Raw genomic sequence first — 14,686 nt, forward strand, 5'->3', positions numbered from 1 at the left:
GGTGCCCTTCCTTATATGTGCTTGGCACTGGGGCTCGTGGATGGGCAGTCAAGAGCTTAATTCGTGGGTTTGGCTTGCCTGGGAGCAAGAAGTCATTTTCTCTGTGCTGAGCTAGAGATCAAGCCCTCCCCACCTCTGAAACAACATGAAACCTTCAAATTGCTGGGCTGGCAAGCCTTGCTCATGTAATTTGGGTCTTATCTAATTAACCCGCTGTTAGAGGGTAATTTGCCCCAGGCCCAGCGCTCCAGGGGGATAACACCGGGCACTTCACCACCCCATCCTGATTAATCTTGTCTGGTTGTGGGCTTCCTCTTGGGGTACAGGGGACAGTAGGGGATGGACTTCGCTGGACAGGACAGCTAGTGGGGAGGTTATCTGGGGGTTCCAATGATCGCTGTGTCTGTCATTCAAGTATTCACCACACCCACAATGGCCTCTTCTTCTGACCCGGAGAGAACAGCAGCTCTGTCTGCTGGGGCCTTACGGGTGGGGTCACCCTCTTCCCCACAGTGGACATGAACAGCCCAGACAGAGCCAACCATGGACACGAAGCCGTGTGTTTTTTGTAAGTTCCCAGGGAAAGGGACCAACACGCTTCTCCTCGCCCAGACTCCCACAGTGAGGCAGGCTGGGGTGTGCGCAGGGCAACTGACATCCTCAAGCACTGGGCAGAATGACAAGAAAAAGGAGGCGGAAACTGGGGCAGGTAGGTAACTGCGAAATTCAGGCAGTCAGCTGGGAAGAGACATGGAGATGGCAGGCTCCCCAGGCAGAGGCTCGAGGAGGCTCCTGGTGGTTTATTTCATCATTTCTCTCTTCCCTCCAGTGTGCATCTGCTAGTAAGACTAGGAGCAGCGTGAGGACAGGAACCATCTGCTCAGAGTTCAAATAAAGAAGCTGCTGTCAAGGTGAGGCTCATTCCTGTCGCATCTCTCCAGACCCACAGCAGCCAGGAATGCAGGCTGGCAGCTCGGCCCCTTGAGGGCAGGTCTCCCAGGAGAAGCACCGAGCATCCTGCTCCAAACTCCTGTGGCCCTGCCACCCCTGCCGCCCCCCCCCCCACCAGTCCTGTCTGCAGTCCCCTCATCCTGAGTCTCTGGCTCCTGCAATAGGCCCCAGGCCTTGCCTGTGAGCAGCCGCTGTTGGGCCCCTGTTCTGCCCGTGGCTGCCTCTGCCCCGCGGCCTGCTGGCTGTGATTTTCTCTGATACACAGGCTCCCTACCCAGCCTTCAGCATCCCACAGCCGCTGTGCCCCTGCCGTGTCCCACAACGTCCCTCCTAGCTATTCCCCACCTGGTCCAACAACATCTCACCCTCAGGCCTCATTCTCAAATTCCTCCAAAGTATTGCCAACCTGTTCCTTCCTAGTCGAAAGCACCTTCTCTCCCTATCCTTCTGCTCTTTCCAAATCCCACTTAAAACCCTGGGTTTAGCCCCTGCCCCGGTGTTGACTCCGTGTTCCTGTGGCATGGGTTCTGTGTCCCTCTTGGTCCTGCGCCACCCATGGACTCTTAGCTCTGGGCCCAGGACCAGCCTCTGGACATCCCTTACCAGGCGATGAGGTGAGAGGACGGAGGAGCAGCAGCCCAGCGAGGGATGGTGCCTCTTCCGGGAGCATCTGGGCCGGGCCCACCTCGACCAGGCGTCAGCTTCCCCAACTATCAAGGGATAGTAAACTCCTCATGGGGTGATTGTGACAGTGACATCTGTTAATTCACGTCAAGTGCTCAGTAAGCGCCTGGTATTCAATGGTCAATAAATGTTATTAATACCAGAAAAGAGAGTAAGGTAGGATTTGGAAACCCTCCTGCCCTGTCTCTTCTCCTCCACCTCCTTCCTCTCTTGGGGAGAGGCCTCTTCCTCACTGTGCCGTCTGCTACTCGAGGGCCAGGGGGATCAGGTTCAAGGAATCTCTCCACCCAGACCATCTCTGACAGTGCAAAATTCTCCATCAGAAATGATAAGTGCTGAATAAGTGCTTGGCAAGAACAAAACTCAATAGGGAGCATTTTTCAAATAGTGAGTCTACTGTGTTGATCCATTTATCAAATATCTATTGAGCACCACGAAGTGCCAAGGAGGACAATACGAAATATCCTACCCTCAAAGAAATCGGTTTCTGGATCCCTCCAAATGCAAATTCCTCCTGGGAAAAGAGCCTCATCAAACCATTAGCAAACCATGAACACCTTAGTGTGAATTAGTTAATGAAATACTGGCCATTAGGAATGAGACAATGTTGTTGATGAGGATGATAAGAGAGGAAGGAAAATGCTGGGCACCCACAGGAAGGGAGGGCCCAGGGGGGTTCCTTGGGTGCTTGTGCTTTTTGCTGGAGGGAGAAAGGAGGGACAGAAGAAATCCAGGACAGGGACACAGTTCACCAAGGTCACAAAGGCCTTCGCTGAGATCTGGGGAGACTTAGGAGAGGAAGAGACAGAGCCACCTGCTTTGGGAGGCGCCTTGGGCTGATGGCAGAGACAGGATGTGCTCTATCCGTGCCAGCTCCATCTGCCCCTCCTACCCTTCAGGGGATTGCCCAGTTTTCTAGGTGGGAATTGAATTCTGAGCCTTGCTTGGCCCAGCAGACTGCAGTTTTCTCACCTGTGAAATGATGGGAGCAAGTCAGATCAGAGAATCAAACCCCCACGTTACCAGGAACATCTTGCCTAGACATTCAGAAAATACTTAATTAATTTTTATAGCCAAAGTGTTTTATTTGGTTGACCATATAATTTGTATCTTTCTCGGTATTTTTGTCTCTCATCTATAATGAAGATGATCAGTTTGACACGTTTGTTGTGATCCATGTGCCCAGTCTGGACCCAATGGCTGCCCCCTCAGTGTTGTAGAGTCTGATAAACCTCCAGAAGTGGCCTCCTAGACAGAAGGGCAAGAAGATATAGCATAATCCAAGAAGGCAATTGCTAGAAATTGATAGAAAAAGAGAAGGTGCAAAGGAGACACAAGATCTGAGGACACTGAATCCATGAGGGCTGCCTAGAGGAAAGGGTTCAGACCCCAGTCTTTCAAAGGAAGAAGGCTTAGGTGGACTGGTGGTGAGGAATGTTGAAAACAGCAGGAAAAAGGGTATTTGTGAGGAACAGAGCCTCCAGGCAGGACCCATCACTAGACCCCAAGCTGCACACGTGATGACGTGAGTAATAGAGGGCCATGAGGCCTGTTGAGCCAGGTGGAACCTGAGCAACATGTGTCTGAGGAAGCAGAATCCAGCTGCTGTATGGGTAGGAGGGGTGGGTGGGGAGTGGGGGTAGAGAAGCTGGAGGCCCTGAAAAAGGGGCAGATGGTTCTTTGAACAAGTAATTGTCTCCAAAATTAGAGAGAATGAGCTGGGCAATTTGGATGACCTCAGCTTCAGTGCTGCCAGCCCTCCTCAGCAGACAGACCCTGGCAATGAGCACGTTGTCTGTGAACCCTCCACAAGCCCCCCTTCTCGTACCCCATGTCCTCCTGCATTTCAGTTTTGCTCGACCCCAAACATTGGGGGTGCAGTGCAGTCCCCTGGGGATTTTGCCCAGTCAGAGCTGCTCATGTGGGGGCGGAATGGTTGCTCAGCAGGTTTGCAGCTGACAAGGCCAAAGGTGAGCTCACCCCAGAGAAGCTGAGGTATAAAGGCCGGGGAGAGCTGTCTTGCCAGGCAGTCGGCTCACACCCGTCCTACAGGGCTCACACCCGTCCTAAAGGGACAGAGAAGTGCCTCCCAGGGCAGCCCCACGCTCCACGCCTCTTGCTTTCTGCTGGCCAGTTCTGGGCCTTGTGCGTCGACACCGAGCTCTGCTGGCCACATCCTCCTCCCGGTCCAGAGCCTCTGGCCAAGTGTGTGGACTTGGGACATGCAGACCAGGTCCTGTATGTCACCCTGGGCAGGTCTCCCAACTCCTAAGCCTCTGTTGCCACCTCCCTAAAAGGGGGATACTGATACCTGCTCCACCTACTTCCTGAGGTGCACAGGAGGCACCTGGTAAACAATAATGATGATGATGATGATGATAGCGAATGTGGATGTGGTGTGAGCCTTGCGAGGCCCGGCCCAAAGCATGTCCCAGGGATGAACTCATTTCATTCTCATAGCAGCCCTATAGCCAGGCTAATCATATTCCACTGTAAAGTACATGCCACAGCGTTTCTTCAAATGTTTATTTTATTTCTTGAAGGAATAAAAAATTTCCACCCCCATCCCTTTATTCCTTTCTCGCCAGCTCTCCGCCTCCTCCCCACTTCACCTGTGGTAACCTCAGTTCAGCTGTCAATGTCCACGACTTGTGTTTATTTTGTCAGCTCACCTGCTTTGTTTTCTTCTGTCGTGCAGGTATGTGAAATGCAATATTTGTCTTTACCTTTCTGACTAACTTCGACTTACATAACCACTTCGAGTTCCTTCTCTTTTGCTACAAATGACAAAATTTCATCCTTCCTTATGACTGAATAGTATTCCACACAATGGGTTTCTTGTAATCCATTTATTTGTTGACGCACATTTGGGCTGTGCTTTGGCCCTTTGGGTTACTAGAACCGATACCACAGACTGGTAGCTTAGATACACAGAAATTTACTTCTCACAGCTGGGAGCCTTGGGTTCAAGTTCAAGGCGCCTGCATGATTGCTGTCTGGAGAGGGCCCTGCTCCTGGTTCAGAGCCTGCACCTTCTAATGCTGTCCTCACACGGCAGAAAAGGCGAGGTCTCTGTTATCAGAACACTAATCCCATCCCTGGTGCTCCACCCTCACAACCTAAGGACCTCCGAAGGCCCCACTCCATAAGGCCATCATCTTTGAGGCTTAGGATTTCAACATATGGATTTGGGGAAACACTAACACTCAGGCCACAGCAGGTGGTTTCCACCTTTGGCTGCTGTGAGCGATGCTACCATGACATGCCTATGCCCACATTTGTTTAAGCACCTGCTTTCTATTTTCTTGGGTATATGTGCCTAGGAATGGAATTGCTTGATCACACCAGCAATTGCCTGTGTTTAGCTATGAGAAATTGCATGTCTCCATGGTGGCTTAACCATCGTGCATTCCCACCAGCAACGTACAAAGGTTCCAGTTTTGCCACATTGTTGCCAACACTTTTGATTTTCCATTATTTTTTATTACATCCTAGCAGGTATGAAATTGTACTTCGTTGTGGTGTGGATTTACACTTCCCTGATGACTAATCAGGTTGAGTACCTTTACATGTGCTTGTTAGCCATTTGTGTATATCTTTTTTGAAGAAGGGTCCGTTAAAATCCTTTGCTCATTTCTAGGGGCCTCCCTGGTGGTGCAGGTGGTTGAATGCAGAACTACGAAGTTGTCCGCAGCCTCTGCAGTGCGGGTTCAATCCAAGCCAGCTAGGAAGATACCCACATGGTGCAGCAGACCTCTCCTGTTTTGCCCGCTGCTCCCCTCAGCAGTGTACTTCAGTCAGTCTGCCTGTTCTGTTCCCTACTCTGTCTCTGGTGAATCCTCTCACCCTCCCACACATCTGGCCTGTACCCCAGTTCTTGTATAAATAAATAAATCTTTAAAAAAAAATCCTTTGTTCATTTCTTAATTGAGCTGTTTGTCTTTTTGTTGTTGATTGGTCAGAGCTCTTTACATGTTTTGGCTACTAGACCCTTATCAGATGTGTGATTTGCAAATACTTTCTCCCATTCTAAAGGTTGTCTTTTCACTTTCTTGACAATGTTCTTCAATGTACAGAAGTTTCTTATTTTGTTGATGTACAATTTATCTGTTTACTCTCTTGCTGCTTATGTTTTTGGTGTCATATCTAAGAATTTTTTGCCAAATCTAAGGTGATGACGATTTACACCTATATTTCTTTTAAGAATTTTATGATTTTAGCTCTTCTATTTAGGTTGTGGGTCCATTTGGAGTTAATTGTTGTACATGGTGAGAAACAGAGATTCAACTTGATTCTTTCACGTGCGGATACCAGTTGTCCCAGTACCATTTTTTAAGAGACAGTACTCTCCTCCAAGAATGATCTTGGCACCCTTGTAAAAATGGCCAAAGATGTATGGGTTTTACCCCCTAAAACTCTTTTAAACATATTTTTTTGTCACAGGTATAAAGATCCTAGAAACATCATCCTCTGAGTATCTCTGTTAGGTGAAGCTCCCTTAATTGTCTACTAATTGCAAAGCCCAGCAAAGAATAAGGCCAGTGTTTGCCCTTGGGGCCCCCAAGTCTGGAGGTGATAGAATCATCCACACAGAGAGATCATCCCATCACTTCTCATCATTGCTGCACTGGCAGCCCTTCCCGGATTGGTGTGAGTACAGGGTTTGCATGCATGTCCAACTCTTCCCAGACTAACCCAAGCAGGCAGTCTGCTCTGGTCTGTGTCCAGCCTCCCAGAGGGCTTGTGTACATGTGCAGGGTGGGGCATATCTTCACTGAGGGTGAGCAGTTTAGAGAGACTGACACACTGACAGGAGTACACCCCTGACATGACTGGAGGGCAGTTTATTGAAGATAAAGCAGAAATTCAGCATCCTTAACTCAAGCAAAGGAAGGATCAGGTGTCACCATGCTTAAGAATATTTACATCAATAGCCACCACTTCTGGGCTGGGCAGTACCTACCACCAGAGACAGGTCAAGGTTGCTCACTGGACACAACTAATGGCAACAGGGAAGGAGCATTGAAAGCTATTGTAGGACCCAATCCAGGAAGAGGACCAGAGACAAATCACATGCCCACAGTTCTTGACCAAAAATGCAACGTAATTCTGCTACCCTTGTCAAAAGAACTGGGAATTTGACCTTCCCTTTGTTAAAGAGGCCACAACATGCAGCCAGCCAGGTCTGGGCTCAGTTCCTGACCTGGCATGTGGTGGGTGGGCACCTGCCTGCCGCCTCTCAGAGGCTGGGGTTTCTCATCGGTTCCAAGGGCAGTTTTGCATCTGCCTTGCAGGACTGGGTGAGCGTTCAAGGCCATGCATTTAGGCCGGCTGTACGTAGGACGTGCTTGACAAATGGCCGAAGCTATGACTGATAATAAAGTGGGCATCACGACATGGGTGGGCAGAAAATCTCCAGTTCTCCTCTTGGCTTTGTGAACGTGGGCACAGCTGGTGGTCTGAGAGCTTAATCACATTTTCTCCTAAATAATGCAATCGTTCTGCTAACATCCTTCTGACGGGGCAGGTGGAAACTGTCTGGCTTCTTTTCTCCTTGCTGCACATCCCCACACTCACCCCTAGATGCTGGCGAGGAAGGAGCCCCACACCCTGTCCCCAGCCAAAGAAAACTGCTGACGAGGCTGAAGTGCAGGACAAAACTATTCCCCCTCCCGCCCCTCCCTCCTCGTCGCTCCCTAAGGGTGATCATAGCTTTCCAGAGCCAAGAAGGGAATGACAGCTTGTCACCCCAAGCCTCCTGCCAGCTGAGGGCAGAAGGGAAAATAAGAAGGCACCACGTGCACACGGGGCCTGTGGAAAAGGGTGGTGGTGGCAGCACCAGTCGGAGCTTGGCAGCGGGGTAAGCCAGGGTGCGCAGACAGTCCTAGGCTGGGGGCTGCGGAGGGGGGGCGGGCGCTGCGGGCGGGCATGGACCAGGGCATCTCCTCGCCCGGGGAACAGAGGCAAGTGGGCTTATCGGATGGCTTTCCGGACCGGGGCACCCTTGTCCTGGGAGTCCTTGAGGTCCCCTGCTCGAGTCCCTCTGGTCTTGGTCTGCCCACCTCGGCCGGTGCTGGAGCCACTGGCCCCGAGATCGGCGCCGGCTGTAAGGCCAGGGCGGTGGCTGTAGCTGCTCCCGCTGCTGCTGCTGATGATGGCTGCGGAGGCGGGCGAGAGCGGGAAGGGGCATGGGGTCAGCCAGGGAGCCCGGCCCGCGGCCCACGGCCACCCTCAGCAGCCAAACACCACCAAGGTGAGCATCCGGGACCCTCTGAGGCGCTGAGCTTCGTGCAAGTCAAGGACCACACCAGATGAGCCGGCCCCTCCCTGCCGTGACTCTAGGCCCCCCCAAGTCCATCTTCTCCACCCTTGCTCTGGGTGACAGTGCCACAGGGGGACAGAAAGGAAGGGCGGCTCAGTCACTGTTTCCATGGGACAAAAGAGGACTCGGTTTCCTTGGAAGCCACAGAAACTTCGCAAGACAGTCACAGAAACTCCCAGGTGGGAGGAGTGGAGGAACGCAGAGAACCACCCCCCCATCCTGGGGTCCCCGGCTGCCCTGTCTGGTCAGACTCCCCAACTCAGCCCATCTCTCGGAGATACTCACAGATGCTCACGGAGGATGGATTCTCACCAGACATCCTGTAAGAGGTTAGAGAAGCCTCAGGGGAGGGTCTGGATTCTACCCGGTCCCTCAACAACCCATGGGATGGAGATCACAAGCCCCATTTTAGAGGAGGAAACAAGCGGACACACTCAGTGATCAACTGCAGCTGTGCAGAGAGTGTGCGGCACAGTCAGCCTGGCCCACCTCTGGACGGCACCCCCACCTGCCCTTGCTGCTCACGCCTGACCCGGTACTGGAAGCTGCCGCTGAGCCCACTGGCCACCAGTGCGGCTGCCGCTCAACTCCACCTCCCCAGCAGCCCCAGCCTGGCAGGGGCCACCCACCACCCTCCGTAGGCACCACGCAGCCCCTGCACCCACACACCTGCACTCCTCGCCCTCCAGCAGCTTGCGGTAGGTGGCGATCTCCACGTCCAGGGCCAGCTTCAGGCTCATGAGCTCCTGGTAGTCCCGCAGCATCCGGCCCAGCTCCTCCTTGGCCAGATGCTGGGCGCCCTCCAGCTCGTCCAGCTTGGCCCGGGCATCCTTCAGGGCGCTGTCCCCCCGCTGCTCGGCGTCGGCGATGGCCGTCTCCAAGTTGGAGCACTGAAAGGTAAGAACAAGGAGATCATAGAACATGGAAGATCTTTTGGATCTAAGGGCTAAGTAGCACGACCCTCTCGCTTTGCAGAGCACCCCAGGGAGACAGCGAACTGCAGAGCCAGTTCCAGAATCTCGGTCTCCTCTCTTCCTGGTGTGGAGGGATTAAAGGGCGTTGTGAAAGGTCGCCAAGCAGTTGCATTTCAGGGAAGGAAATTCAGGGTTTGCAAAGTTGTCTTGTGCTGGGGGGAGGTGCCAGTGGCTCTAGGTTCAAAGGGTGTGAGGCCCAGGGGGTCACACAGTTCAGGATGCTGCCAGGTCAGACAGCAGCCAGGGGGCATTGCGGTCAGTTCCTGCCTGCAGGCATCTCCCCACAGGGACCCTTTCTACCCGTTAGCACGACCATGAGGTTTCTGGAGTATTCCAGCATTCCACTGGGAAGGGAGGAAAATGTTCCTGTGTCTGAATGAGTAAGGAGCCTTCCCTGAGAGGAAGTGGGTAAGAGCCAGAACCCACAACCTCAGAACCCGGACTCTGACATCCAGCAGCTCTGTGATGCCAAGCGCTGATGGGGGAGGAAGGGTCTCCACAGAGTCTGAGTCAGTCCTACAGGGAGTGGGGGGCTGTTCCCTTTGTTTCACATTGCCGGGCATGGACGGTCGTGGGGGTGCAGGAGGAGAGGAGCTCCAATCTCAGTTTGGCAATTCTAACACCCGCAGAGTTGACATGATTCTTTGGCGTGAACCCAGGACAGATTCCCTACCCCCTTAACAGCATCTCCCCACTGACATGGTGTTTAGAGTTTTCTGGTCTCAGGTCAGACAGGACACCCCGGGAACGGAGATGGGCAGGGAACCCGGGAGGGCTTCACCTGCTACCATCCTCACTCCGTCACACAGACTCTGCCCCACCCTGGGGGCAGGAACCGAACTTGGCCACAGAGGGACCCCACACCCGCGTGCTGTACGTCCTGTGGAGGAGGAGCGGCGCTGCAGCAGAGGGGCGCACCTGAAGGGGCCTGGGCAGCTGTGTTGCGTACAGAAAAAGTCTGAGAAAAAGGCAAAAGGAAAGAGGAAAAATGAGTTCTAATCCTGCCTCTGTAAATCGAGCTTAACTCCAGCCGCCTCCTTACCCAGGCCGTGGACCACGCGCAACAGGCGCCAGCGCTGCCCGGCTTTGAGCCGGTGCCAGCTCGGGCCACAGCAGCCCTGAGGCAGCCCCGGCCGAAGGGACTGAGGTGGCCGAGGGCACCCCAGCCCAGGCTCTGTTACTCAAAGGTGGGTCCCTGTTTCTCCGTCACGGAAGATGAAGCAGGGCTTCAGAGCTGTGCACGAGATGGCTGCCCACCTGCTTCTTCACGTTGGCAATCTCACACCGGATCCTCTGGATGAGGCGGTTCAGCTCTGACATCTCGTTCTTGGTGTGTTTGAGGTCGTCGCCGTGCTGGCTGGCCGCCAGCTGCAGCTCCTGGATCTGGTTTCCCGGAGACAGGAAGATGGCGATGAGGCAGAACCGTGTCCTCCACCCCCCCATCCGAGGAAGGGAGGGTCCCCAGCAACACTTTGACCAGGAGTGAGGTGGGGAGCGAGCCCAGAGGACGCCTTGCAGGAGGTGGTGGGCTGGCCCGGGGCGTTGTCAGCTGCTTGGTGGCAGTTCTGACCCCCCGACCACCGCTTCCCTCGGTAGGCCCCATGGGCTGGCCCTCTCTCTTCTCATTGCCCTGAGCACAGCCCTTCTGGGCTGGATAAAGGAAAGCTTCATCCCCCTGAACTAGCCTCTGTGCTCATTTAACCTCTGAGCCTCTGTGCTCACTTGGCACCTCTAAGAGGCATCTCTCAAGGGCGGTTCTGCTCCGGGCACCAGGACTCAGCAGTGACGGGACAGGTCGAGTCCAGTTCCCACATAATCACCTTCTCCCACAGCCTTTCTTCCTACAGGGCGTCTTCTTCAGCCAGGACGCCGAAGGCCAAGTGTACCCTTGACATGGTGGAACTGTTGACTCAGGATTGCAGCTCAAATCCTCCCCTCCCCGCTTGCCCAGTCCTTCAGAAATCGGGGCTGACAGGGCCATGGCCAGGAACAAGGAACCCCGGCTCCCTGCTGGTGCCGGTGCAGGAAAGTGCGACAGCCTTGGGGAGTGGCCAGGTGAGGGGTTTCCTCAGTGACAGCCCCGAAGGGTTTCGCTACCAAGCGTAACTGCTCTTCCCTGAGACTCCTAGCATCCCACCTCTCCCTCTTGGAAGTCCTCCCACATCAGCCTGAAGAGCGCTCAGGGCTTCTTCTTCTTCACTCCCTGCCCACCCCAGGTCGCCTGTCGCTACTCTGCTCCATACTTTTTTCTCTTTCTGCCCCATGCTCGGGTACCCCAGTTCCTGAACATAGAAAGGCTTTAAAGCAGGAACGGCTCCTTTCTTTCCTTCATCAAGGGTGCCTGTCCCTCTGTGGGGTCTCTCCTGTCCACATCAGTGTTTGGATTAATCTTTGATAACAGGCTCTGGCAGGTGTCCACTCAGGTAGGTGTCTTTAGAGTGTTGGCTACAGCCCTTCCTTCATTCAGCACAGCTACAAAGGTTTCTCTCACCTGTGTGGCAAGGTGTCCCTCCCCAGGGGAGGCGGGCAGGGAGGAGGGGCTCACCTTGGTCTGGTACAAGGCCTCGGCCTCGGCCTTGCTCCGCAGGGCAATCTCCTCATAGTGGGCGCGGACCTCGTCGATGATGCTGTCCAGGTTCAGCTCACGGTTGTTGTCCATGGACAGGATGACAGAAGTCTCGGCAGCGTGGTTCTGGATCTGGGCCAACTCCTGCATTGGAAGGTGAGAGTCAGAGTCCCCACCTTTCCTCTCTGCCCTTGGGTCTTCTGGGCCTGTGGCCCCTGGAAAACAGGCCCATGTGGGGGGAACAGGCGTCTGTGGGAGCGGAGGTGGAAGGTTCCCCTACCAGGATGTGCCCTGCAGGGGGGCAGCCAGGCTCAAGGGAGAGGCTGCTCCCACAATCCACAGAATGGGGATCTGCAAAGTAGGAGCTTACGGGGCCCTTTTCCTGCCTGCACGACCCAGGTGGGGTTGTCTCCTGTGTGTGTGGCCTCCAGGGACCGGGGTCCTCACTTCTGTAGTCTCCCAGCGCAGTTTTGCGTGTTCCAAAACACCCTTCAATCTGTCCCAAATCCCTCCTCTTGGCATCTCCCAGGAAGAGCCAGGAGAAGCCCCAGTTGGAAGCGGTGGGCAGGGAGGGGAGGAGAGTTCTCACCGCGTCATACAAACACTTGAGGAACTTGACGTCTTTGTCTAGAGAGTCCACTTTGGCCTGGAGCTCCGCCTGGACCGCATAGGCTGCGTCTGCATCCTGCAGAGAGACATCCAGAGCTGTCCTCACCCTGTCCACCAAACAGCCTCACCCACCAGATGCCCTGCCCCTGCCCCCAAGAGACTACCTGCTTTTTCACAGAGGGACGCACACTGATTCGTGCCATCACTCCACACTGATTCTCTCCCACACTCGCCGAGCCTTTGGGAAGGGGCTGGGGCCAGCTTTCCTGGTACACCCAGAGAGGGCGAGGCCCAGAGGGGCTTCCTCACATCACACAAGAAGCCCAGAGGGACCAGAGCCTCCCAATTCCAGATCAGAATTTTCTCCTCGCATCTCCATCCATTTCCTGGCCAGGTGTCCAGCCTCTCCCCGCCGGGGGCCGGGACTGACTCCATCCCCTCTGCAGCACAAGCCCTCCCCGGGGCCTGGGTGGAAGTCTTGAGCAGAACAGCTTCGAATGAGGGTGCATGAGAGACCAGAGCCCATCGGTTTCTCTCTCTCACCTTCTTGAGCACCACAAAGTCATTCTCAGCAGCCGTGCGCCGATTGATCTCCACCTCATACCTGTAGGCGAGGAGAGAAGACAATGGTGGCCTCCACCCCCCTGCCACAGCCAAGTAGCCCCCCTTCTCCCCAGCTGGCCAAGTCCCAGGAGAGTGCTGCAATAGCTGGGGTGCGCGTAGCATGTCCTTGGGTCCATGCATCCCATTTCTAGAAACATATCCAGGGGCCTAGTAGAGGCTCCATGTGGGCCACTGATCTGGCCAGGGGATCCATGAACATGGAGGCTCCTTCCTATCAACCAAGCAGGGATTCTTCATCAATGCCATAGGTGTGAGCCCCTGGCCTTTGTGCTTGCTCCCTCCTCTCCCAAAATGTGGCACAGAGATAGGGTGCACCCGGGAGGCCCTGGGAACACGAGCCATGACCCCCGTGGGGCCTGCTCACCTCTTCTTGTAGTCCTCCACCACGTCCCGCGTGGTCCGCAGCTCTGAGTCCAGCCTCACCTTGTCCCCGGACAGCGCCTCCAGCTGCTTGCGCAGGTTGCTGATGAAGCCCTCGAGGATGGGCTCCAGGTTCTTCCTGCAGTTGCTCAGGTCCAGCTGCTGCAGCAGCTCCCACTTGGTCTCCAGCACCTGGTTCTGCTGCTCCAGGAACCGCACCTGGAACCACAATGGATGCTGCCATGTCAGGTTCACACCCCCCACCGACTCCCCACATTAGACAGACTTTTCTATAGCCATGTAAAGTCGAGTCCTGACTCTTCACTCGTGGACCCCGTGCAAGTGCTCCTTCCACAGTCTTCTGGCCAGAACCAGCCCCTGACAACTCACTGAAGAAGGTGATTCCCAGCAGCCAGCAGTTGCTCTTCCTGATGTCCCAGCCAAGAGTTTCTTCTGCACCATGAGCCCTTGTTTCTCCGCAGGGCCGAGAGCTGGAGGTCCACCCAGCAGCCCCCCAGTAACTCATCACTTCTCTCTCAAAGTAGGGCACCCTTTACCCCATCTCACATGTCTCTCTGTAAAATCCTCCAAGAAAGCAACACATGCATTTACTCCTTCGTGTCTGTCCTCCCCATCATGACAAGAGAGCCCTTCCTGAGGTCCAGCTGCAACCTTCCCCCGCACACTGCCTTGTCCACCCTAGGCAGCAGGGAATGGCTTGTCTTTCTCCTAGCAGACCCACCTTGTCGATGAAGGAGGCGAACTTGTTGTTCAGAGCCTTGATCTGCTCCCGCTCCTGGGCGCGTACTCTCTGGATCTCGGGGTCCAGCTCCACGTTAAGGGGGGCCAGGAGGCTCTTGTTGATGGTGACCTGGTGGATGCCCCCAGGTGGGCACATGGATGGGCACACAGGCCCCAGGGCCACGCTGCCAAACATGCTGCCTGCAAAGCCAGTGGCTCGCCCCCTGCCATACCCGGAGCCAGGCGCAAAGCTATAACCTCCGGTGCGACCACCGCCACCAGCCACATTGAAGGAAACACATCGATTCCCCCCAAAACTGTAGAGGCTCCGACTGCCGAAACCAGCACCAGCTCCTTTGCCAGCTGCGTGGTGAGAGGCTGCGCTGCCCACAGCCTTCCTGAGCACCACTGCCGAGTGCCCACTGAAGCCACCCTTGTCACCACCAGCCTTGAGGTTCAGCTGCCGACTCATGGTGGGCAGATGGAGGATGGAGTTAGAGGACTAGAGAAAAGCAGTCCCCAGCAGGTAGAGAGCACTGATGGGGTGCCCAGAGCACTGTCTCCTTTTATCCTGTCGAGCCCGGACACCGGAAAAGGGCGTCTCTCCATTATCTCCCTTCCTAGTGCTGAAGGGCCAGGGGCCATGGGCAATTTGTAGAATAAAGATTTCCAAGCCCTTTGCAGCAACTAAGCACTTCTGATGGTGAGCAGAATCTGCTGCCCTTGCAGACTAGAGAGGTCCAATCTGGTCTTTATCAGTGCTCCTAATTAGGGGCCTGGAGAGCTATCCCCTTAGAGATCTCTTTGCTGTTTTTCCAAGGCTGCTTCCTCCTTGCTTATCTATCAGCAATGAGC

The 14,686-nt window shown here is 54.7% G+C and overlaps 1 protein-coding gene across 1 annotated transcript; it reads right to left on the reverse strand.

The window, feature by feature from the left end:
• Positions 1–7,608: 7,608 nt before the first annotated feature.
• Positions 7,609–14,353, reverse strand: KRT74 (keratin 74). Its single transcript, XM_037514793.2, has 9 exons — positions 13,833–14,353; positions 13,095–13,309; positions 12,650–12,710; positions 12,087–12,182; positions 11,477–11,641; positions 10,189–10,314; positions 8,627–8,847; positions 8,243–8,277; positions 7,609–7,793 (listed from the first exon to the last, which is right to left on the reverse strand). The coding sequence occupies exons 1-9, from the start codon at positions 14,301–14,303 to the stop codon at positions 7,609–7,611; spliced, it is 1,575 nt and encodes a 524-aa protein (XP_037370690.1). The 5' UTR covers positions 14,304–14,353.
• Between the last annotated feature and the right edge of the window lie 333 nt (positions 14,354–14,686).

This window comes from Talpa occidentalis, unplaced genomic scaffold (genome assembly GCF_014898055.3).
Source record: "Talpa occidentalis isolate TD23 unplaced genomic scaffold, MPIMG_talOcc4v2.1 talOcc4.16, whole genome shotgun sequence".
Taxonomy (NCBI): domain Eukaryota; kingdom Metazoa; phylum Chordata; class Mammalia; order Eulipotyphla; family Talpidae; genus Talpa; species Talpa occidentalis.